Source organism: Pezoporus occidentalis, unplaced genomic scaffold (assembly GCF_034315485.1).
Source record: "Pezoporus occidentalis ecotype Australia unplaced genomic scaffold, CSIRO_AGI_Poc_V1 ctg116, whole genome shotgun sequence".
Classification (NCBI taxonomy): Eukaryota; Metazoa; Chordata; class Aves; order Psittaciformes; family Psittacidae; genus Pezoporus; species Pezoporus occidentalis.
The window spans coordinates 1,713,702-1,739,236 of record NW_026912951.1 but is presented as its reverse complement, the minus strand read 5'-3'; the positions used below and the strand labels follow the sequence as shown (position 1 = coordinate 1,739,236).

At 36.9% G+C, this 25,535-nt stretch overlaps 1 protein-coding gene across 2 annotated transcripts in view; it reads left to right on the top strand.

Annotated features, from left to right (window-relative positions):
- The window catches only part of VCL (vinculin), a 63,275-nt gene that overhangs the window by 20,492 nt on the left and 17,248 nt on the right, over positions 1-25,535 (top strand). For both annotated transcript variants that reach the window (XM_062639459.1, XM_062639469.1), the window contains exons 2-9: positions 6,091-6,161; positions 11,874-12,024; positions 13,956-14,064; positions 15,467-15,589; positions 15,862-16,022; positions 21,838-21,928; positions 23,166-23,313; positions 25,134-25,287. In XM_062639459.1, the coding sequence (XP_062495443.1) occupies positions 6,091-6,161; positions 11,874-12,024; positions 13,956-14,064; positions 15,467-15,589; positions 15,862-16,022; positions 21,838-21,928; positions 23,166-23,313; positions 25,134-25,287 (1,008 nt within the window). The remainder of the gene's footprint in view (positions 1-6,090; positions 6,162-11,873; positions 12,025-13,955; positions 14,065-15,466; positions 15,590-15,861; positions 16,023-21,837; positions 21,929-23,165; positions 23,314-25,133; positions 25,288-25,535) is intronic.

The following is a 25,535-nucleotide window of genomic DNA, read 5'->3' as shown; positions in this document are numbered from 1 at the left end:
CAATTGAATTTGTCTTAATCGCCAGTGTAGACAGGTAGGTCAGTTTGCTGCTCTTAGGGACCAGATGGCTGGAGTGTTCTAATTTATCTGCCAGATGACTTTGAAATTGTACCTTGTTATACCTGAAATGCACTCTCCAGGGTAATCCTGAGAAAAGTGGGAGCCAATGTACAGCTTCCATATTAACTGAAGGGCAAAGTGGATAGGCTGTGATTCAGCAGTCTCTTTAGGTTCATGCTTGGCTTGAAGGAAGAGTAGTCTTTTTGGCTGATGGCACTGATAGTATATGTGCATTGTTCACTTGGTATAAACTGGAAGCAGGAAGAGAATTCAGCTGCATATGTATTTGGGCTTCTTTTTGAGTCTCTAATTGCATTGTCCTATTCCTCTACAGAGAAGTAGAAAAACTTAAAGCTTCTTAAATCAGTGTTAAATTGCAAGTGACATATCAATCATACTTTTTTAATTCAAAGCAAGATGAGAGTTTAGTGATGAAGAAATTGGAAATTTTCTTTAATTAAATGCTTTTAAGAGAGCTTTTGAAGAAAAAACAATGGTTTGTGTTTAAAAAAGAAAAATTGTACTTTGTTATAAATGACTTTTTTTCAGTCTTACTGAATGACAAGATTGTGAGAAGTGGCCTGTAAACCTATTCTCTTAGATTTTTCTAAAACCACTTCAGTATTGCTTGTTTCTTCTGTTCACAGTTTGCAGAAAGTTCTATCTTTACTGGAAGCAGTTTGTGTCATCTGATGATAATTTTTGAGTAACTTGTGAAATTTATGTGGGACCAAGAAATATGATGTACCCAAAAAATATTTTACTTGCATCTGGCAAAGTTCTGTGCTTTGCTGCTAAGTTATATTGTATGCAGTTCTGTTTTGCTAACATTACCACATGGATTATGGTAGCTAAGGATCAGGGCATAATCATAGAATCATAGAATAGTTAGGGTTGGAAAGGACCTTAAGATCATCTAGTTCCAACCCCCCTGCCATGGGCAGGGACATCTCCCACTAAACCTTGCCACCCAAAGCTCTGTCCAACCTGGACTTAAGCAACATTCTCTCCAACTCTAAAAGAGCTGAGTGAAATAGCTTGAAGTACTGACAACTGGATCTACTTGATGCTGTAAATAAAGAAGCCAGAACACAGGTTGCAGTCAGAATACTGTAACTGACAATGATGAGGGTAAACAGCTAAGTCCTGTTTTGCTTCTATTTATCTGCCAGAGCTCCTTCCCAAAAACTTTTTATGTAATCTGTCTCCAATGCCTGTTTCACAAAGGGGAAACTGAACAATTGTGGAGTGGTGATTGAGCCCTTGCCACTTTAAACCCAGTGACACAAGCTGTCTCTGAACTTAGTTTGAGATAAAGGACCTGCTTGCTAGGCCTTCAAAGAACAAGCCTTTTGAGGAGGGATGAACTCTATGAGAGCTGTAAGACACACAACTGGATACCATTAACTTCAATCATTATTTTCCTTATTTTGTGATGTGTAAGGCCTGTCAGTATGTCACCTAAATTCAAATGCTTTTATAAAGATTTAATTCTCTCTGCCCATGTTGTATTTTTTTGCTCAGGCTGAAATGTATATCTGTGCCAGCAAGGAGTAGGTATAAGTTTGGTATAACTTTGGCTTCCTCCTAGCTCTGCTTGATGGGTTGTTCATAGTCTTGACATCTAGGCCAGTTTTGCTTTCTTAAAATGCAGGTATGGGGAAAGGTGGCAGGTGTGTGGCTGGCAACTCTGTTTTGAGAAGGATTCTAGACATGGTTATGCCATGTAGAAATTGATATCACTGTGGAGTTATAGAAAATACTTAGTTTATTTTTTCAGGACAGACATGAAAAGAAATTGAGAAAGAAATTGCAGAGAACTTCATGGAACTGCACTGATGTATGATAAATTTTTGATGTGAGATTTAATGTTCCCATTGTCATGTCACTATTCTTCCTGAAAGGTTGCAAAACGTGGAAGAATATATAAACCAGTAACTGGAAATTAATGTGAGATGGCTTATGGTAAAGTTGCTTTTACAGCATGCAAACTAGATCACTTTGAGTGGTACTTTGATTTATCAAGCAAAATTTACAATATAGGTTATTTCTTGGGAGAAACCTGGGGCTATGCTAGTGTGTTATGGCCAGGGCTGTATGTGTTCACTGGATGATGATGCAGGAATATTTTTAGGCTCCTTGCTAAAATGACAGATGTTTTAAATTAGCTTCTAGAGCATTGCAAGAACTAATTTTTCTAAGGTCATCTTCCTTTTTAACTGGGGAAATCATATAAGCTGCAATGAAAATTTCACTTACATCACTTGGCAAATTGTCAAACTGTTATTGTCGCTATAGGCATTCAGGAGAATCTTTTTTAACCCACCCAAAACCCACAAATGAAACCACCCCCAAAAATGAACCTCGGACTCTCATCTTAAATATTTGTGTGTGTTATTCTATGTGATACATGCAGTTCTTACTTTCAAACTTCTAGAAGAGAACTGGATATTACTGCCTGTTTGTGGTGTCTTTATTTAAACAAATTCTTAGAGAATTACAGAAACTGAAACTATTTCCCCTTTTCACCGAACAGCTGTTCTTTGCTATATCCAATAGGCTAAGAAGATGGGAAATAGACCTTGTGGGGTGTTTATGTCTTGACTTTCGTGCAGTAGAAACAGACAAAACTAGTTATAAGGAGGGACCTCAGCCTGATCAGAAAGTTTTCCTCTTGCTCCTCCATGGAGAAAATACTCCCTAGCAGGAAGCTTACCTCGTACTGATCTACTTATCATGGCCAGATAAGAGTGCCTACCAGCAGGGTTAAAAACCAAAAGCAGCAGGAAATCCTAATCTCCTCCTGGATCTTCTAGCATTCCTAGAAGGCTTTTCAGTGGCCATATGTATGCCCTCTGACTTGTGTGTATCCCATTTCCTTTAAATTTCTAGACTTGTCTGCCTCTTGTTCCCTGTTGTTTAGTAGCGGGGAGTAAGCAGGAAGTAGCTCATTCTTTATTCAACTGATTTGCCTCTAATCTCCCAAAGAATATGGAAAGGAATATGGATGTGTAGAAGTTGTAATTATGAAACTGTCTTGGTAAGTTTTGCTTGAGAGCTTCCCTTACTTTGTGCTGCACTGGGCAGGTAGTGTCCTGCATGTAAGAGATGCCCAGTACGTAAGAAGTTTTACAGTCTCCTTACTGTGCTAAGCAGTGCAGTTTCTTTGGAGCCATGAAAAATGGCCACTTCAGTATTACTTAAAATCACAAGCTTTTATTTTATCTAGACTACTGCTTCCCAGTTAGTTAGGGAAAGATTATCTTAGGTAAGAATATCTGAAACCAAAGGAGGAATCCCTTTTTTCCACATATATATAGATTCCAGATAGATCTGGAATTCTATACAGATTTCTATTGGATAGAAATAAAATACAAGTTTCCCAGATAATTGTTTTGTATTAGCCTGAAGCTCATCAAGTGTTCTGTCTGAGATTAAGAATGTGTAGATACTACATCTGAAGGGGAAAAGAAAAAATTGTCTTCATTCACTTGGTATTGGAGTACCGGGAAGGTAGAGTCAAGTGATACTGTTGCTTAGGGCATGTAAAATTCAGTCTGAAGAAACCGGATCTTATTAAAACAAAAAGTAAGAAACAAGGCAAACAAAAAATCCCTTCAACCACAAAGCTGAAAAGAGAAAACCGCAAAACTCTTTTGGGGTTGTGTATTTTTGGTTATGAATGTGGCTTCATGTTTTGAGACTTTGCCTGTTAACTGGTATGTGAAATGTATTTTTTTCTTTGTGTACCATTCTAAGCCTTTGGTACAAATGAAAGAGTACTTCTGGAAAGGTTAATTAATAGCTTTGTAAATATGAAATGCTTTCCTTTGAACCTCAAGTGTTTTATAGTTAAACGGATTCCATGAGTGTGTGCTGTGTATTGGTGCTTAAAATACAGTAAAAAGGCCTTTTTCTTCTAGAAAGGTGGGGGACCTTCTTAATTGAGGCCTCATGAAAACTACCTGAAAACTTGTGTCCTGTCTGTGTGCTGAGGATACTGGAGAAATTAGTGTTTCTGCTTTGTGATTAACTTGGAAGAGAAATGTCTTTGGGGTTTAGGACAGCTTTGAGGTTAAAACTCCTCACAAAACATGAAAATGGGAATTGACTCATATCCTGTATGTTGCTTTCATTTGAAGTCTAAAGATCATAGTTAGCCATAGCAAAGAATGTCCATATATATGTGTGAGTGTATGTTTAAAAGTATTAAGTGCCTGTGTATCTACAATTGCTTCTTTGAGTAGTGAACCTAGATATATCCTCTTATACAAGAGACTTATGCTTGCCAGACTGAGTAAAGAAATCAGTTTTGTATGGCCTAATAAAACTAGGAGTAACTTACACGTGATGTGTTGTAACTTGAGCGGAAGTTGTTTCTTGGTTGCTCCTGACTGTTCAATATGAAATAGTAATATTGACTGTTAGAATGACCTTCATATTGAAGGCTCCCCTTCCCCGTTAACCTATTTTTCATGCATTCTTTAAAATTATATTCTCAGAAATATTTTTTTAAAATATACTGAACTATATGCAGATTGGTACAGCTGCAAGAGAAATAAATCTTGAAGGTCTTTGGAAATAAAATATTGCTCTTCATTTTCACCTTTGACAGCCTTTTGTCTGAACAATGTGTAATGCAAAGTTTATGCAAATTACTCCCTTTTGTGTGTGGTCCGTATCATGCATGTGTGCATAGAAATATTTGAGAAATATACAGAATGTTTCCTCAGTGCAGTAATTAGAACAAAGAGGCATACTGTCTGGTGGGTCATGTAACCCTGTGCCAAGAAACAGGGCATGAGATAGATTTATGATTGTGCTCCTGAGGCCTTGCCATGAAGTTTGAGTCAAAGCAACGCTGCAGAGTTGTGCACTAGGAGGGAGCATGGCTGTTAATGAGCCTGCAGTGGACATTAAGAGACATAAACCTATCAAAAACTGGAAGACCTTTAACCTTCTCTCTGCTCTTCCCTTCATTTCTTATGAATATCTATGTGACTGCTTGTGAGTGTAGTACTAATAGATTAAAAAAAAAAAAGTAGTCTAGGCTGATTTGGTGTTTAGACCAAATAAAATACTAGGGCCAACATACTTCTGTAAAGCCCCTCTGAAAAGGGCCAGACTGGGGAGACACAGTTTTTGGCCAGCAGTGAAAATCTGCAAAGAAATGGTGCTTCTGGAAGGCTGTACAGTGTTAGAATTGGCAAGTGCTGTGCCTACTTATGTCAAAAACCAGCAAATCTTTAAGCACCAGCTGATCACGGATTTTTAGGGCTATCTTGTCTAGCTTGAGCAAGCCTGGCAGCTCTTAACACAATCTAGTGTCTGGGTTAAAGACCTTCTGCTTTGTGGTGCCTTTCTGAATAGCTTATTCAGCTGGAAAACACAGTGAACAAAGGAGCTGGAAATATTTTGTCAAGTTAGTGATCTCACAGTTCAGAGAGCCAGCTACCAATTATAAAGACTTCTATTGTGTAACACAAGAGCTAGTGTACAGAAAACTCCAGATCTTACTCTATCTCTTTCTTTATTAGTTTCTGCATAATTATTTTTGCCTACAGGATGGTGTGAATATGGATGTGGGGTGTATTCTCAGTAATTAACTATGTTTTTCTACTAGACCACATTGACTAGCAAGATGGGAGTAACTTTTCCTAGTTTGAACTTGATTTCTGACTTGTGAGGATCAGGAGTGAGGGAAGCCTACGGAGTTCACAGTGATTAAGATTTTACAAGTGCGTGCAGCAAACCAGTAGTATTGTGTCTATGGAGAGTGGGAAGAGGGAATAGTGGTCTGCCTCCTCCAGTTAATTTAGCAGAGATGTTGGCAGGAAACAACATAAGGTTTTTAAAGCATTACTCTAACCAGAGTGTATAGTGGTCTCAAAACCAGACACAGCAACAGCAAACCTAGTGAAAGGAATTATCATTAGTACAAGTATTTTTTGTTGTTGCTAGTTAGCTATTTGTTTTCATTAAGCTTTACAATGAAATCTCAAGTATGACTTTTTTTTTTCTTTTGTGCAGGTTGGAAAAGAGACTGTGCAGACAACAGAAGACCAAATCTTGAAAAGGGATATGCCACCAGCGTTTATCAAGTAAACCCATTTTATTGTAAATCTTCAGTTGTAGGTACAGGAAACCTGTTCTGATGATAGATCATTGTTACTTATTTCTGCTTATTAGAGATTATAAAATGCTCTTTATGCTTGAATAGCTCTTCGGGGTCTCAAGGGTGAACTTTGTCAGGAACATTTCTGCCAACAGTGACTTTTCCTGTTACATTTTATATGTGCAGGTATATACCTAGGGTATTTCTCACTTAAAAAAAAATAACCAAACAACAACCCACAACAGAGTAACAATGTTACTTACCTGTGTGCTGTGGTAGTTTTGTGTAACAGTGTCAGATTAAATGTGTTGTTCTCAGTCTTTTCTATTAATTTCTCTGGTGGAAAAGTGTAAATTCGTCAGTATAGGCATCTGATGCATGATGTAACTGCCTGGAAATCTAAGACATTTGAAGAACAGTGACTAACACTCTTAATTCCATGGCTCCGTGTCAAGGACAACTGACTTTCTCCTGCTGCCTTAAGTGTTAAAAATCATACATCACTCCTTGTGAAATTGCCAAACTTCTTACTGCCAACTGACAAGCTTTTGCTGAAGTGACTTTGCCCTAAAACCTACCGAATGTGGTGACCATTCTACTAGTGTTGTCCAGTGTGTACAGAATGACTAAATAGTTAATGCATTCCCAAACACAAAACACAAAAGCATTGAGGCAACTAAGAAAATACTGAAATGGAGAACAGTGCTGATGTCTAAAGAGGAAATTTATGTTAAGACAAAATAATTTAAAAAATGCCTAGAACCAGGTGGTATTAGAATAAAAGTTCAAGAAGGAAATAGCTGAATTAGTAGTGCAGTACAGTCTCGCACTTGAGACCATCTGGTATGTCAGTCAAAGTGATTCTATTGTCTGAGGAACTTTATAGGGGAATCTGAGGAGCAGGAGGCCTATAGGTCTGACATTACCTGTATTAGAGAATAACAAATACCAAATACATATAATTTGTTTTGGTTGAGTTGATACTGTTTCTATGGAGGAAAATTCTGCCTTATAACTCTGCCAGTGTTCTTAGAAATATTACAGACAGGGATAAGGGTAATCCAGGTGATAAACTATACACCAAATTCTAAACTTTTTGGCAAAGTCTGAAGGCCTTTAGGAAATTGAAGTAGCCACAGGATAATAAGTAAATTTCATGTATGGAAAAGGGAAAATTTGAAGTGAAATGAAAAAATTACATGGTTAACCCTGACAACGGTAGGAGGTAATTGTGCTTTTCACCATGTTCACAACTGCTCTGTGAACCAGGATGAGCTGTGAGGCAAAACTACTTGCTGATTACCTGATGTCTTAAGCAGGGTAATGAGATTAATGGGTGATCCTGAGAAATTACAGCGGGACCTTATTAAACTGACTGACTTGATATTAAACGCAGACAAAATTATTTTGAAAGATCTGAAGCGATGAACATGTGGGAGAGCAGCAGGTCTAGTATCAGATAGGATAAATGACTCCGAACTGACCATTACCAATAGTGAGCTGTGATACAGGGGCAAGAGCATCCATTAGATCATTAATGGTCCAAAAAAAAGTAAATCGAATGTTAGGTTTATCAGCAAAGAATGGGAGACCAAAACATCACTCTGTGCTTGTCTCCCATGCTTTGAATACTGGAAGCACTTGAGGTATGTGAATTTTAGAAAGACTATTGTAGAACTGGAAAAAGCTCATAGGAGTGTGAGAACAAAGGTACTGAATTGCTGCTGCATGATGCAAAGCTGGAACTCTTCAGCCTGGAAAAGATGACAGTGGGGATTGAGGCTTGACAAAGGTCTGAAGAAGTATGAGTTGCATGGAGAAGATTGAAACTGGTACTTCTTATGCAAGATCTTGATGGGGGCATTGCTTTAAGCTAGTAGCTTGTAAACCAACAAAAGGGAGAGCTGCTTTGCACAGTAAGTCGTGTGCTGCTAAAATTTTTTTAATAGGTTTGGAGGTTAACAGATAAGTACTTAGAGGAATCCCCTGTGGGTTATCAAATAGACAAACTGCAGGAAGTTTCAGGAACTGAAAGTACTTGGAGGATGGGAGAGTGGCCAGAGGAAGTATAATACTTATGCTGTTCTTAACCTTCCTTGGGCATCTACTTGCAGCTACTTTTGGAGACCGGATACTGAGCTAAATGGACCTTTGATACAATCTACTACAGTATTTATTATTCTGGTGTGTGATCTGGTTTGGGTGCAGAGGGGTTTGATTTCTTTTATTAATTTGAATTTTCTTGAGGGCACTGTTTATGTATTGAAATGAGGCCAACACTTTTTACTTGCTTCTTGATGAGTTGTATACAGCCATGTAATTTTGAATTGTGCTCATTTTCAAAGATATGTAGAGTTTTGGTTAATTCCCAATTTCTTGTTCATCTAGACAAGTAAAGTATTCAGAAAAAGAGATTTTCTTATTGCTATACTGTATCCAGCCTTTGATCAACATTTAGCAGATTGTGAAGACTTAAATAGTTAAATTACTGTAGAAATGTGATGCAGACACATGCTGAATGCAAGAACTTTTTCTACAGCAGCTCATGACTGCTTGAATTGTGATGTAATGAAAAGTGGGAAACAAAGCTATCTGGCACAATAATGAAGACTTCACTTAGTACTTACTATCCTAGATGCACTAATGAGTTAGGAATGTTCAATCACCTTTCTGAATGATGATCTATTGCATTTGAGCTTTTTATTAATCTTGAGTTTATATCAAAAGGAACTACTACATGTTAACAGCTCCTTGTTAACACCTTGGAGTCACACCTATATTGTCACCCATACTTTGTTGTGGGGACAAGTGACAGTCACAGGTAAACTGCCGAACTGACCTTTTCCTGCATTAAAAGGCAGGCTTTGGGTGCAGGAAGTGAAACAGATGAGTGTTGTGGGGGTATTTTGATTTTATTTCTTTGCTTTCTTTCCCAAGAGGAGGGTTTTTTTTGTTTCTGAAACATTAAAAGAGGCATTCCTCTTTAAGGGAGTGCTCCAGCAGAACTGGTACTGGCATATGGATGATGGGATATGGAGCAGTGTACGTGTACTAAGGAGTAGTGTGTGTGTGTACTAGCACTGCATTCCCTGTTCACATTTTCTTCATTCAAAAAGACCATCAGTTTTGAGGGAACTGCTCTTGGAGAATGAGGGAGAAAATATGTCATGCATACCTTTGCATGCTACTGACATAAACCATGTTGGAACAACTGACCTAGAGTTAAAAAATGACATTCTTTTTCTTAATTGTCTTAATCATTAAGGAGTATGAGTAATGCATATAACTTACATCAGATGTTTTGCAGTGTATTCATATTACCTGCTATACTTCTCCTGTGAAGAAGGGAGAAGCTGTAATATCTTGGCAAAGAATAGGATACCACCTAATTTGTTTACACTGGAATAAAAATTCATCTGTGTGTAACTTGCGCATGCATACTCATTTAACAAATCAAGCAATAATGCTATTCTGTATTAACATTATTTGATAGCCAAGCGGGCTATATATATATATTCGGGTTTTTTTATAAAGCTGGTTTTTTTTTAGGTTGTGGTATAAAACAGGGACTGGACAATTCACCATAGCAATGAACTTCTATTCAAAACTTGTAAATGTTTTGATTCTTGTGATAGAGCAAGAGGCTCACTGCAGTGAATATTTTCAGTGTTGTTTTTTTTTTTGTGTTTGGTGTTTTTTAATTTATTTTTAATTTAAGTAGTTGAATTATTTTGTTTCTCAAATTCTAATCCTTTGTTTCCTAGCATGTATATTTTGCAGGGAATGGAGGGTGTTTGGTTTTTAAGCACCACTCTGCTTTTTTGTACATAGTGCACACTCCTGAGGTCTTTCAAATGCACTGGGAAGTTTATAAAAAATAGGCATTGTATAAGTAAAATGCAAGTTTACTGTTCAGAGGTTGAGTTCTAAAAGCTGTAAAAGAAAACTTTGAATCTTTAGGAACTTTATTTTCGTTGATTATAGTGACTTCTGGGTTAGTACACATTTACATGAATTCCTTTCTTTACAAATGAAAAAGCCAGTCTTGAGATAATTACTAGTATTAAACAGATGACCATGAAATTGAACTGTAGGAAATTAAGTATTTCTGACCCTATAGCTCTGAGCTGGCTGAATAGGTGATTCATTTAATCCCTTTCTTGGCAGGGTTGAAAAGAATAAATTTGAGAAGCAAGTGTGAAAATCTAATTTAGGGAAGTCGCTTAACTTTGATAATACAACTAAGTACATTGCATAATAATGAGCAGAGCCTTCCCGCTTTCTGCCTTGAAGTCCTCCTGTATTTTCTGACTCGGTTATGAGTTACCCCCGTCTGATGTGCTGAACAGATGTCTCACTAAAGAGCAAGTTATGGTAAGGTCAGCTGGCCCAATTCGATCTACTCTAGGGAGCCATTACCTGAAAACTTAACTTTCTGAAAAAAGTATGTTCTCCTGTAATGAGTGTTTTATTTCTAGTAATATTAAATTCAGATATAACCATTAAGTTGTGCCTTGTGCTAACAAGGAACATGGCGGGGGGGGGGGGGGGGGGGGAATGGGATATCTGTGTAACTTTCTAATATTACTTAACTGAAATTATGATTAGTGTGTCTAAGTGGTCAGTAGAAAATAAGCTATATGAAAAGCATGAAAAAGTTGCTAAAAGAGATAGTATTGTTGTAATTATAAAGGGTTTAATGTTTGTTGGAACCTTGTGTAACTTGAATGAGCACACTGCATAGAGCCTATGTATTAGACTACACTTACATTTCTGCCAAATAAATGGGAGAAAATGGAAGAAAGTCATAGTCAGTGTAGTCAGTAACTACAGTCATAAGTAGCCTAGCTAACATGGAAGTGAAGTCTGAATTTTGTATTTCTCTAAGGTGTCATAAAGTAATTACAATGAAAAATAAACCCAAAAGCCTTTCTGTGTTCCAGTTCTTGGTATTTTAAAATTGTTGTGTTAAATGGTTTGATGGAACCTAATTTCCGAGCTCATTTATGTATTGTATCTTTTCTGTTATTTTAATTACATATTGCATATTACATATCTTGCAAAACCTCCTCTCTGTTTTGAAGCCTGGAATTGCAAGCTGCATTTGAAATTCATGCCTTATCACTAAATCTTGTGGCTATTTAAAATGCTATTTCTGTCATGAGTGTTAACACTCTGAAGAGCTGGGCTTACAACTTCAACAAGCAGGGTGCAGTATCTTGGTTTTCTTCTGTTCTCTTGTCTTAACATGTAGCTATCATTTAATTTTTATTCATAGCAATTGCTTCTTGAATGACAATGTAAATGCAAGGCTGATAAAGGTTAACAATTACTTTGATTGTGAAGTTCTAAAACAATAATTGTTTCATCCCCTGCCCTTGTCATTAAGAATGAAGGGTGTTTTGCTGTGTTGGATCTCTCCTGAATGACACTGCGTTGACTTCTGTACATGTGATTCTTCAAACATTCCCTGCATTAGAAGACTGCATGACTTCTGAAAAACTGTCATATAGTCAACGGTTACTTTCTTGTTAAAAGAAATACAATAAGTACTCTTGCTTTTCAATCTCTAAAGGTGTAGAATGGAGCTTGCTTGCAGCACATTAAGTAGTAAAGTTAAAAACAAATCCAGTGTTTTCTCAGCGTTGTCATGTAGATAGAAACTGATCAGCAAGTTTTGTTTGATGACTTTCCTCAGAGTGGAGAATGCCTGCACCAAACTTGTTCGGGCAGCCCAGATGCTACAAGCAGATCCTTATTCAGTGCCAGCTCGTGACTATCTAATTGATGGATCAAGAGGCATCCTTTCTGGAACGTCAGACTTGCTTCTGACATTTGATGAAGCAGAGGTAGGAATCCCAAGATGACTGACATACGTATCTGCGCAATAGCATTATTAATTCAAACGCCAACCTAACTGAATTAGCTAATCTAAACTATTGAGTAGATGAATGTGGTTTTGATTGTTTTAGCTTGATTGGAAGCATATTTTGCCTTCCTTTCTGTCAGAAGGAGCTTAGGCTTGTTAGTCTGTTTTGTTAAGAGCATCTTTGTATGATAGAATGTTTAGGCATGCCTGTGATTGTTCTTCAGAAAGGTTAGATCCCATCAACCCTGTCTGACATCTTCCTGACACTTTTCTGTATTCTCCTTACCATACCCATAACTGAGCCTTATATTTTCTGTATCCTTTCACTGAAAAACCTTAGGCCACTTCCAGACATCTCTGTCTGACTCATTAGCTGTGGCAATTTAATTGGCCTTGGGCATGGGAGGTTATACAAATTCAGACTGTCTGGCGGGTCAGCCAGATGATGTGTTCAGATAGATGTAACAGTTACTGTATTTTGGCTGCTACGTAAGTCAAAAAGTAGTTAGAGGTGCTTTTTGTCCATTTTCATCTGGACAAAAAAGCCAGAGTTGCAAGGAAACTTAAAAAGGGAGTTTTGTGTGTCTTACATTTGAATTTTTTTTTGTTACAAATTTTACTTATTATTGTAAGCCTCTTTCTGGGAATGTGGAGTCTTGCTCATTTCTAAATATCAAATATTGTGCTATTATGGGGACATTAAGCTCACACTGTTAGAAATTCTGATGTTAAATGTAAATTTTACCCATACAACAGTCTGCTAATCTATGAAATTGTGTTACTCTTCCTGCTGTTCTGAGTGGTTTCACTTGGCATCCTTGTGCCTCATTCAATCAGCTCATGGTAGTGTTAGCATATTCCTCTGAAATGAGGAGAATGCTATGGGATTTCTCTGTGGCACTTGTGATTTTTCATTATTTAAAGTGGTTTTTAACAGCTACTGTGGTGTGTTACAGGACAGAATTGCAAGGAAGTTAATAGCTGTTAGTCTCCCTGCTTCCAGTGTTTATGTAATGAGTTGACTTCTATGGAGTCAATGCTTCATTGAATTAGTCTGACAAGTGTCTGTTAATCAAAAGAAGAATGCTAATTCGGAATGATTGACTTTTTACAAATAAATGTCTCTATCCTACTATGCTTCAAGATAAACTAACATTGGGACAAAACTGGAAAGGAGTTTTCCAGGAAACTGATCTGTTCTAGGGACTGAACACTGAATGTGGTTGATGTGATTTAAATGTTAACTGTCTCATTCTTCAATGAGAATTGTTCATGGTGTTGTCAGAAATAATGTGGTTCAGGAGGTTAGGATATTACCCAACAGAGAATTCTGTTTCGGAATCAAGTATGAACTGAAGAAGTTAAGCTAAGGCAGATGTTCAGAGGTAAATGAAGTACATTTTTCTGGAAAGCTTAAAATGTTGGATCTACCTTTCCCACTGGAATGCTGGATAATGTTTTATCCATATGCAAAGCTGTATGGTGAATAATATTTCCCCTGAAAGTTTTTAGTCTGCTTTCTGTGTAGTTTTGCTTTGTAATATAAGTTAGGGGTTTCTTTTATTGATGAAATTGCAATGAGAAACTTCAAGCTTGCCAGCATACTTAAATGCACTTCCTTCTCACTTCCATTATCAATGCTACCCTTAATTTATCATACAAAATGCAAACACTGGAAGTAGGATTTATCATTTCTGAGTAGTAGAATGATGTTTAAATACTGTCTTTGTCAGTGCAGCATTCTTGAATAATGGCATTTTGGGTAACTTAGTAAGTATCCCAGACCTTTGTGGTTGCCCATAAGTCACGTTATCAAATGCTATACCTATGCTGTTCTAGCAACAGGCTTTCATTTCTAATTCAAGTGTAACCTAGCTTCATCTAAGAAATGCTGGTATGTTCTTTTTTTAGGTCCGTAAAATCATCCGTGTCTGCAAAGGAATATTGGAATATCTGACTGTGGCGGAAGTAGTAGAGACAATGGAGGATTTGGTGACTTACACAAAGAATCTAGGGCCAGGTTTGGTTTACTACAGCCAATCATAAATATACTTACTGTATTTTCTACTACCTTTTTTCCCCCCAGCATCTTCCTTACCCTTGTTTTGAGTGTTTGGACAATGAGAAAGCGGTTGCTTAGAATGTGCCTGTTGGAAAGAGTTCTAAGCTAGATGGTTAATGATGACTATTTCTGATTCACATTCTCTTAAGAATGCAGAAGAGTTTGCAAATGGCAAGTGTAGTTCATATATTGTATGTACTACACAGATTACATGTAGTTTCCCTACACAGTATCAGGAAAGTAAGCATGTATTAGTAAAACAAAACCAAAAAACAAACAAAAGAGAAAGCTTTGTAATTAAGCACCCACAGCCACTAAACTGATAAAATGTCTGTACTGAGATTTTTAAGCCTAGTTTGCTAGAGTAGTATAAGCTACATGTCATATATTAGCATTTTAATGAGGTTGCAGAAATAGCTGTCCTGCAGTATAGTACAAAAGCTCAGCTGTTACAGAAATGCTTTTTGTTCATTATTTGGTGCTTCTTCACTACTTGTTACTTCACTGTGTTAACTCACACTTGCTCTGGTAGAAGTGCAATTGGTCAGTGCAGATTGGTCCGTGAAGCACTAGGTTGTTGTAGAGGAAACCTACCATTAATCTCAGTCATTTGGCACTCTAAATGCTTTAATTTCCACAAGCATAAAGAAGTTTAGGTATATAACAAAAGTATTCTATGAAATCTAGATGTTGTGGTGGTAATGTAGGAAGACATTGGAAATAAAATTGCACTGAAGAGTGCCTTTATGTACACAGAACAGGAATCTGGTTAGTACTTTACATATATAAGTAAGAATACATATATAGTGTAAAATAAATGAAATGGCTAGGAGCTCTCATGTCACAGAGCATGTTTGTAGGTTATCCCGTTTTTATTTAATATGTATATATTTTACCATGTTTCCAGATGTGAAAATGTTAAGTTCCACATGAAGGTATAGCGTTCTCTAAACTTTTTTTGTGTCCCATAAGAAGTTACCTTCGACTAAATAGATTTTGCCTCATTTTGAATAGGAAAAGATGTAGCAAAAAGAGCAATCTTCTCTCTCCATGAAACTTGTTCACTAAACCAGTCATTTTGGGTATTTTCTTATTTTATTCCTGGGATTTAAAATCAGGAATTTTGAAGAGGTCCATTCTACTGTGTGTACTGACTAGGTTTTGGGTCAGTGCTTCTTTGAAGCATCTGGAATGTGCTTTTAAATAACAGCTGCTATTATAAAGATTAAATTTTAAGCATCAGTATAGTTGTTGTAACTCATTACACTGTGTTCTTGTTCAGAAAGCTCAACTGTTGCAAATTAGACTTAGTCATAAAGAAAGAAATGTAATACTATGTTCTGTTACTTTTAATCTTTAGGAATGACAAAGATGGCCAAAATGATTGATGAGAGACAACAGGAATTAACTCATCAGGAACACAGAGTTATGCTGGTAAATTCCATGAATACCGTGAAAGAGCTATTGCCAGTACTTATTTCAGGTATTTTTGGCTTTAATTTTTAATATTACTCTGAATTGCTATCTATTCTGAATTGGAGTTCCAATGTCTTATTAAAAATAACAGGCCTGACATTGTTTCTGTACTTCCTGCAAATAACTCTCCTTCTCTTGTATTAAACCTACAATCTCTTTGTGATAAAATGGTTCACACAAAAGAAAATGTGCTCTCTCTCTATAAATGCAGCAGGAGGTCACCTTGAGCATTGATTGTACCTTGTATGTACCTTTTTTTAATCAGTGGTGTTTTCACAGCTATGAAGATTTTTGTAACCACAAAAAATTCTAAAAGTCAGGGAATAGAAGAGGCCTTGAAAAATCGCAATTTCACTGTAGAGAAAATGAGTGCCGAGATAAATGAAATAATCCGTGTATTACAACTCACTTCCTGGGATGAAGATGCTTGGGCGAGCAAGGTAGATTTCATACCTATGTTGATATATCGAAGTCTTAATTTTTATTTACTATGTTATATACTTATAAACTTGTGTTTTAGAGACTTGACATACTTATTTGTGCATCAGTCTTGTAATACTATGTAATCACATCGTAAGATATCTTCACGGTTGAAGAACATCTTCAGAGATGCTTGTGTTAATGTATCTTTCCAAATTAGCTTTCTCTCAGTAAGCTAAGTTAAAGGAATGTGGCATTTGAAGGCGGCTCAGTGATTTACTGCAACTGAATGGTCAAATAGAAGACCTAGATTTGTTCATGGTTTAGTTTTGGCATGACTAGGAAATCCTGGAATATAGCATATTCTTCTCAGGGAGGGATTTTTTTTTATGTACGGCTACCCTACGTAATCATATTTGGCACAGGAAAGTAATATACAAAAGTTATTGTTCTATACATTAAACTAGTCTTGTAGCTAGGCATTCATAAGTGAGATTACCTGAGATTTTTCTCCTATATGCTACTAGAAAAGATAGGCTGCTGCCATATTTCTTGTGCATATTTCTCTGAAGTTGAGAAAATTTAGTTAATTTTTGTGGATCCCTCCTTGAACAGCTCCCCCTTTTCTCCCTGCCCCATTTTTAGCCCAGACATAGGAGTAAATTTCAAGTGTTTGCCCAGTTGGAAAGAAATATATTTTAGACTGAACAGCCTTTCTGGATAAGTATGTTGTTTGTGAAGCTTGGCATATGGGCAGTATTGGTTCCTTACAACTCAGTGTTGTGATACCAGCTGAAGATACTGCAATGTCTAGACATAATGCAGGTCTGACAGAAGGGTGGGCTTGCAAATAAATGTAGCTGTGTAACTGAAATTCTGCCATTTTTTTTTGAGTACTTTAAAGTTAATTGCTGAAGGGATTATTTTTTTAGGTTAGTGCTAAGAACTATAAGTAACTGTAAATACATTTAAAGAAAATATTGAGATCTGAAGCCAGACTTATTAACAAGTGAAATCTTGCAGAAAATCTAACAGCGATGTCATTTAGGCATTAAAATCACTTTGACCTACATTATTTGGCACTTGACCCTTAGTTTGCCTCTAGAGTTATTTTGTCACTATCACTTCTTTATTATGACTACTTTATGCATCTTTGTTTTTGTTCTCCTGTTTCTTACCCTTTTCTCACCTTTAGAAGGTAAGATTTCTTCCACACCCTACACCTCTACCTCATACTAAACCCAAAAAAGCATGATTTTGTGTTGTGTGCAGACTGTGTGCTGTGCAACTTTTTATTTGTGTGCCAGCTGTGACACCATACTTGGGTATGGACACACAGAAGTTTTAAAGGAATCTTGATAGTTCTGGCTAGCTATATGTATATTTGGCTGTCACTAAGAGAATGGCAATTGCAAGATGAGCTGCATCAAAACAGTCTTTCTGAGTCTGATTAGTAAGACCAAGATTGTAGCGCACATTCTTTGCTGAATGCTTTTATGTTAATTTATGCTACTAGTCTCTGTAGCTACAAATAAAGGGTCCAGTCATTCAGGAATAAACATTCTGCATGCCCAGAAAGCTTTATTAATTCAGGGATTTTGTCCATTCCATAGTACTTCACCAGCAGCCTTCCTTTGGTTCAGATGGCTCATGTTATTCAGGTCTAGGCCTAAAACTGTAGTTTTGTATATGCATTTTTTCAGTTCAGTTTTATTTTTGGATTTAGGAATTTTATGAAATACAAATACAATTTTTATTTTATGTAGCAAATGTGGAAATTTATGTGTGGAAAAAAATAAAAATTGACCATTGCAAAAAGTTAGCAATTTAGTCTTAGGAAATTTTCCTCCTCTTGCTAGCAAGGCAGATAAATGAAGGATTTTATTAAGAAAATAGTAGGTGTGTTAGCAGTGTTTCCAAATGGAAAATGTTGATCCTTATGCGTAATTCATGAGTATGTTGCATGGACTAGTATAAACAAAGTATCTTTCTGTTCTGTCTTGAGAACTACTTAATTGTACATTGTTTTTTAATTAAGGTATGCTGACAACCTGGAACTCTAGCACTGGGCATTAACCAAACAGTTATGACAAAGAATTTGAATTGAAAAATGCAGTGGAATGAAAAAGCGGGAACTAATTTTGCTAATGGCCACCTACTACAGACCTTTTCCTGTGTTTGCATATATATCTAACGGGTTGACTTACTTAGTGTTTTTCTGGGAGGGAAAGGGAGGAGCTGTTTAAGTCTACCTGAGATTATTGTTGCATTCGTTTTGTGCCTGGCAGACAAGGGAAAGATATATTCTCCATGCTTTTCTGGAGTAAAGGAAGGTGTATTTGGGGATTCACAGACCTGAATTTTTACCCATGTGGTATATGCTGTTGTTGATGATAGAGTTTATTTTATGTTTATTATTCTATCTCGAACTGTTTATGCATTGAAGTATCACAAAATATAAGTAGAGACATTGGAGAATGAGCAAGTGTGTGGGGCCAGAGTTGCAGGCTTTTTTGTAAAATATTTCATTGGTCTTTCTAGACTCTGAAATGCACATTGCTGTTACTGGATTGCAGTAATCTCTGCTTGCACCAACACTGGACTTCTTAAAAATAGTATGCCTATTTAGATTTGAAATGCTGAGCAAATGCCAATTTCTGACAGAAGCTTGGAGGAAAAAAGTATCTGTATTTATTTCTTCCATTCATAGCTTTGTACCTTTTTTCCTGTAACTTTTCATTACAGAGGAGTTTAGCTTTCTGTTGTATATTCTGAGGGTTTATTTTTAAATAAACTTGTAAGTAATACTCATTTAAACATCTTGCATTTCCGTAGAAATGGAGGGAGTTAAAAGTTGTAAGGAGCTGAGAAGTATCTAATATCTTCCAGGATTGAACCCTGGGTGGTGACGAAGCTATCTCCTCTGCCAGAAGGCTGGCTTTGCCTATTTCCTTCAACATTGCCTTCTTTGGTAATGAAATGCAGATATTGCTAGACTAGACCACTTTATTGAGTCAGAGGTTGTGTTTTATATTCAGCAAGGGATCATGTAGGATTTATTTGGCTCCTTTTTGAAGCAATGCAAATACTACCTGCTCCATGAATAATCTCAAAATTCATGGTAGTGGCCAAAGTTGTGCAGATGAGTATCTTGAATAAGTGCTCATTTGCTTTAGGAACTGATTTGCAAAAAGCCAACTTGCTCTTTTCCCTTCAGACAATGTTGCCTTAGTTGTTCAACCTAAGTTAAGGAAGTTCTTTATCTCTTCTGAAAAGGTGGCAGTGCTGCTTTTGTTAATGAAATTCCTCTTGCCAACAAGGCAACTGTGGGGAGAGGAGGGAAAGAATCCTTTTTACTGATAAAACTACTTTATATGAAACTTCTTGCAAGATAGCTGTAGATTTCCTTCTTTTCTTGCTTGCAACTGATATTCTGCTGGCAAACACCAAAAAGTAAATTTTTAAACATATTTAGCTGTTTAGGAAGGAAGGAGGCATTTAAACAGCTCCAGAAATCAGGAATATCAGGACACTTTCAAACAGTAAGATATTAAGCAAGTTGCTTTATTTAAATTATTTCTACTTTTGTCTTCCTACTTAATATGAATTGGTGGACAAGTCCAGACATTTCAGGATTGCTACACCTTTGTTGCTTGCCAAGTATCTGACACCAGACGCAGCTGTGGCAGAAACAGAAATGCAGTACCAACACACCTAGTTAAGATGTATTCTCATTTCCTATTGAAAAATTACTTTTCTGATTGTAATGAAAACTCCTTAGCAGACTAAAGCTGAGAGGGATTCCTTGCCATGGCGTTTTGAGCTTGTGGATGGGAAATCTGTGCTGTAAGAGCAGTTGTCCTGGAACTCTTCAACTCCTACACTAGGATTTTACCAGACTTTTTTTAAATAGGAAAAAGGGACAGTATTTTGCAAACTTGAGTGTAGAGCCAAACAGCATAGCAAGATTTACACTGCAGAGCAATCCAGTTATACAGCCTTCATATGGCTGGGCAGATGGATCTTGTTATAGCTTGTGTAGCGTTAGAAATTACAGCGTCATGAGTCTAGAAGCTAAAATATCCTTGATTTTGTCCCCTGATATAAAACTTTAGATTCAGAGGCTTCTGTTTAATGTTGCTGAAACTGCAGCTCTGCAGGCAGCTGAGGCAACGCAAAAGCCTGTGTTAGTAAAAAAGGGAGGGCGAAGGTAGTTTTCCAGCAGTCCTTTTCTCAGCCATCCCACACCTATCAATTCATCAACACACTAAGCAACATCTACTGCCTTTTGAAAAATAAAGTTAGTTCTTTGTTTCAAATGATTTCTGGGTAGACAGGCCTACAGCAGACCAGAAAACTGTAACACCTACGTTGGTTGCTAGCAAGGGTTGTATACACATTTGAATACTTAAGTGTTTATTTGCTTGTCTCCTATCGTATATTAAATGCACAGTTCTCATTCTACAGAGATGACTTCTAAAAGAACATGCCCACCTCCCACCCCTAGCTGTATATCCTCCCCTTTTGAAGTTTTTCAAACAGGCCTTGATCTAAGCTCTGGGACCCAGTTTCCAGATTTGAGAACCAATCATCCAGGTGAAAATGATTCGGCTTTTTGTGCTGTTTCTCTTTCAGGCTGTCATTCAGCAGTCTAACCAGTAGACCTTTTAGGAAGCTGGCTGCTGAATTATATTATAGCACCTTATGAATAGCTGACAGATTATCCAGCTGCCTGAATAGAAATGCCAAAATGTTTACAGTGATGTATCTTTGAGGCTAAGCATGCAGAATGAACAGCTCCACAAAAATGTGGCAGTTCTTTAGCGTTGTCAGGAAATCACATGCTATACCAGATACTGATCATCGATGCTTGTAGGCTTCTCTCTCTAAGAGCTGGACCTGGACAGTCCAATTCAGTTAATAGTGTGAGAGTCAGGCTTCTTTTCATTGTCTGTATACTAACTGTGGAATATATGCATTTTGAATTATTTCCATGATGTATGGTAGAAAGGTATTTTGGCTTTTCCCCAACTTTCTACTTAAGGTACTTACAACTCTTTCACTGTCTTTCCATTTGTAAGATAGAAAACTTCTGGCCTCTAGTGGAGAGATTACACATGTACAATTAACAGAGTACGCAGACAAATGAGAACTGTATGGTTTTATCTCCTCTAGTGAAAAACATATTGGATAATAGCAGCGTAATAGTCAAAGCAGCAGTTTCTCTGATGCTCCTGAAAGAGGAGTTCTGAGTTTAAAGCAAGCACATGTGAATACTTGTGTCTGTCTCCTAAGACATTAAACTCCGTATTTGGGAATCCCAGGAATTAGCTGGCAGTCTGTTTTTCTGCAAAAAGCCAACTGTTTGGCTTTAAGCAGCAGAACAGGTTGAAAAATGCAGATGTGCAGCCTCTTACACTGAAGTAAGTAGTTAAAATTCACTGGCCAATTGCCATTTTTGAAGTTACTCTAATTTGTTACAATGTTATCTGCCTTAATGTACATTAAGGAAAAATGTGGAACTAACTCAAAGATGTGTGTATATTAGAATTCTGACATTAAAAATTAAACCACCAGTAAATAAAGGAACAAAAAAAAATCACTAAAATTGCATGTATATTTTCTGCATTTTGAGTGAGATGAAAATGTCTGTCTTAATTGGAAAGAAGTGACTACAACCTGCTGGTTTGAAAGTGAGTTTTGAACTGCTTATGTGGGTGTGTTTCTGTAAGTAAACTCTGCCTCATAGAACTTCTGTCTGCTTTAGTTATGTTGGCCGTTTGTGCTTTGATTTTCTTTTTTGAGAATCATTTTTGTGATTTTTCTTTTGTGAAGGACACTGAAGCCATGAAAAGAGCTTTAGCCTTAATAGACTCAAAGATGAATCAGGCAAAAGGCTGGCTGAGAGATCCAAATGCACCTCCAGGTAATAGTAAAAAACAAACAACACCCCCCCCCCCCCCCAAAGTATGTTAATTTTAAAAGGTCTGATAATTCTGTTGGTTTAGACAAAATTGCCTTGAAGCGTTAGTAACCCATACATAGTGGATCAGTCTGAAAGAACTTGTATTTCTTTCTTTGGATCCTGGAGATTAAACAAGTTGTATCTAATAATTCGGAAAGCTTTGCCTCTTTTCAGTTGTCTGATTAATACACTCTCTATAGCTAACATACTTTCTTTACATTCCACTAATAAAAACAAAATCCCATACATTTCTTTGAGCAGTATTTAACTGCAGTGGTTGCCAATAGCTAAAGTCCCTCCTTTTATGTTTTCAAATTTGTGTAACTTAACGTTTGCGCAACAGAATCTCTTTAAGCTTTTTGTAAGCCTTAACTTTTTTTTAACATGAAAATCTGCCATAGATAATGTAACTACAGTCATCTTTACTTCACCTTTAAAACATAGACGCTTTGCCTTCGTATGCATCTTTAAAGCAAATGAAAGCAGGTAGAGGCTGGTTCCATTTGGAAAGACTTCCTCTGAAATCGAAGCCAAAATAATACAGTTGTAAAAGTTGGAAGTGAATTGTTGTCTGTGGAGTTCCTGCTAACACTGCTTCTGACCTCACTCTCCTTGCAACACTCAATTCCAGAAACCTCAGTTATTTTCATAGCCTTCTGTCACTGACACCAACAGTTAATGAAATAAACTATTAAACATTCAGTAGCTAAGGACAGATGCAAAGATAGCTGTGGAACTTACTGTAAATTGGATTTTACAGGGTATATTACTTAGGGGATCAGGGTGGGTTGCAAGTAAAAGGAATGTTGTTCTTGCATCTTCTTTAACTAAAATCAAGTCAGATTTTAAACTGGGCAAATTTAAGTCTACATGAATCTTGCTGTATTGTTCTTTTCCTTATCGGCATGAATTACAGATTCTGTAAATGAAGTGTTTATGAAGAAATTAAGCTACAATAGCAGAATGATGATATGAATTGAAATACAATGCACATGATGCACATTAAGGTTATGCTATGTTGTTTCAGAAATACTGTCCCATTCTAATTATCACATTTGGTGTATATAATAGTTTTTGATTAATGTATTTTCATGGCTGAACCTAATGCAGTTGATGTGGTCAAACATGATGAGATTAGCAGTTTACTCATACATGTCAAGGAATGTCTTGCTTATTTTACTAACTGACTGCATATTAGGGGATGCTGGTGAGCAAGCAATAAGGCAGATCCTTGATGAAGCTGGAAAAGCAGGAGAACTGTGTGCAGGCAAAGAACGCAGAGAGATTCTGGGAACATGCAAAACTCTGGGCCAGATGACGGATCAGCTGGCTGACCTTCGAGCAAGGTAAATCTTTTACTTCTAATGGACAGTTTTCCAGTACTATTAAGACAGTTTTTCTGAACTTGCAGTTGTGTCATTTCTTAACCTGTGGGAGAGCAGGCCAGTAGTTGTATTTTGCCTCTTTTACTTCAGTGTCTTCTGATAAGAATAATGTGTTTTAATATGTGAAATGTTAACTATATAACATAATAAGTAAAACTGCTCAGGTAAATAGTTGTTTGCCAGAAAGTAGGAAGTATGATGTTCCTTTGTGTAGGCATAAAGATGATGAGCTAGGAAATAACTGTTCTGTGCAGTTTGAACACTGTAATCCAGTTTCCCTTGAGCATAATGTTTTTTTTTGGTTGCTTATTAATGTTGTAAATCATAAAGCTAGAATGCTGTAACATTGCTTGCTTTATTTTGGTGCAACACTCCTTCCCACCTCCTAAAAATACCCCAGAAAGCTATTCATTGCGATCCGTTAGGGATACTGGGAATAGTTTGGTGGTATAATTATTTTTCTTTTAAATATTCATGTGTCTTCCAGATTGGCTTTTAGGTAAAATATATGTCCCTTCTGAGTCAAGGCCCTAATGAAGTTCAGGAAGTGAGCAAATCCAATTTGGAGAACTGTGTTTTGAGTTACTTCAAGAACAAATTCTCTGCCATCACTTTAAATCCGTAGATTGCCAGGCTCTGAAGTGTTGCCATGGTACATACACAAGCTTGGAGAAGTTCTATAACTTATTTCTGTTAAGGGTTGTTAGTTATGTATATCAGCTGTAATAGTGGTAATGGATGAGAAGCTGGTTTTAGTTCATCTTCACTTGGGTTTCCTACTGATTGACCTGAGTAAACACAAGAGCTTCTTTGTACCAGATTCTGCACAGAGCGTTAGAAATTAGGCTAAACTCTTACTCTTCTTGTAAAGTAGTGGCTAGTTTGTTTTGTGTGAATTTTTTTTTGGAGGTGAAGGAAGAGACAGGATAAGATTTACTAACAAATGAGTTAATTTATATGCTGGTTTTAATATGTAAATAATTTCAATTCAGCCTGTGAGAAATAAGGTATAAAGAAACATATCTTGAGACTCTGGCCCATGTAGATACACCTTAGCATCTTGGTAGCATGCTTGTCATCCTTCCACTTACTATGAGCTTTTCAAAGTGAACAGTCTGATAAAGTTAACATGCCTAAAAAGCCTTCCAGTAGCCAGATTGTTTTGGAATGAGTATGACATTTGTTATGCAAAACTGATGTTCTCAGGCATATGTATTTGAAGTAAGGTTTCTGTCCAGCTTGTTATCCCTAAGCATTTGGATTAACCATGGTAGTGCTGCTAATTGTTTCCTGCAGTATTGCTATCATCCTTTTTACTGTTTTAAAAGTCTTGCCAACAGCCTGTAACCTGTAATCTACTTTGTCAACATGATTGAGGCAACTATGACATCTCATTTTCACTTACAGACTTGCTGTCCTCACTTAGGTAATGTCGCGATGTAACTCCTGCAGGTTCTGACTTACTTTCAGCAATCCATAAACGAGGAGATACCAGGCCTTGCCCTGGGTATTTTAATGGAACTGTACCCTCAAATAGCCTTACTTTGTGACATGTAAAAGATACTAATTCTTCTGAGGAATTCTGGGAAGGGGAAAATATCTCTTCTTGTTGTGGTGCTCCTTCTCATTTACTTTTGTTTTCCCAGGGGAAAAAAAAACAATCTGATTAAACACTGTATCTCTTGCAATAATTACTGGGAATGCTCTTAAAAGTTTTTGTTTAGAAAAGAGCTTTGCTCAGTCCTGAGCTGAGTCTCTGATGCTCTTTTTGTCTTGGGCAGAGGCCAGGGTGCTACACCCATGGCTATGCAGAAAGCACAGCAGGTGTCACAAGGTCTGGATTTGCTCACTGCGAAAGTGGAGAATGCAGCCCGCAAACTGGAGGCCATGACAAACTCTAAGCAGGCAATTGCTAAGAAGATTGATGCTGCTCAGGTACTACTAATGATTTAATAAATCCTTTAGAACATAATTACATTACTGCTGTTAGAGCTGTTGTACTGAACTATTGACGTTTCCAAGCACAACACAGGCACTTGTTAGGAAGAGCATATAGGGGTGTTGGTTTTTTGAAGAAAAATCTTATATTCAGTAGTTTACAGGGTGCTGCAAGTTTTGCTCCAGCTTATGACCTTTCTTCATAAATTAGCATTGCTGAAAGTTTCAAGGTTGTGAAATTAATA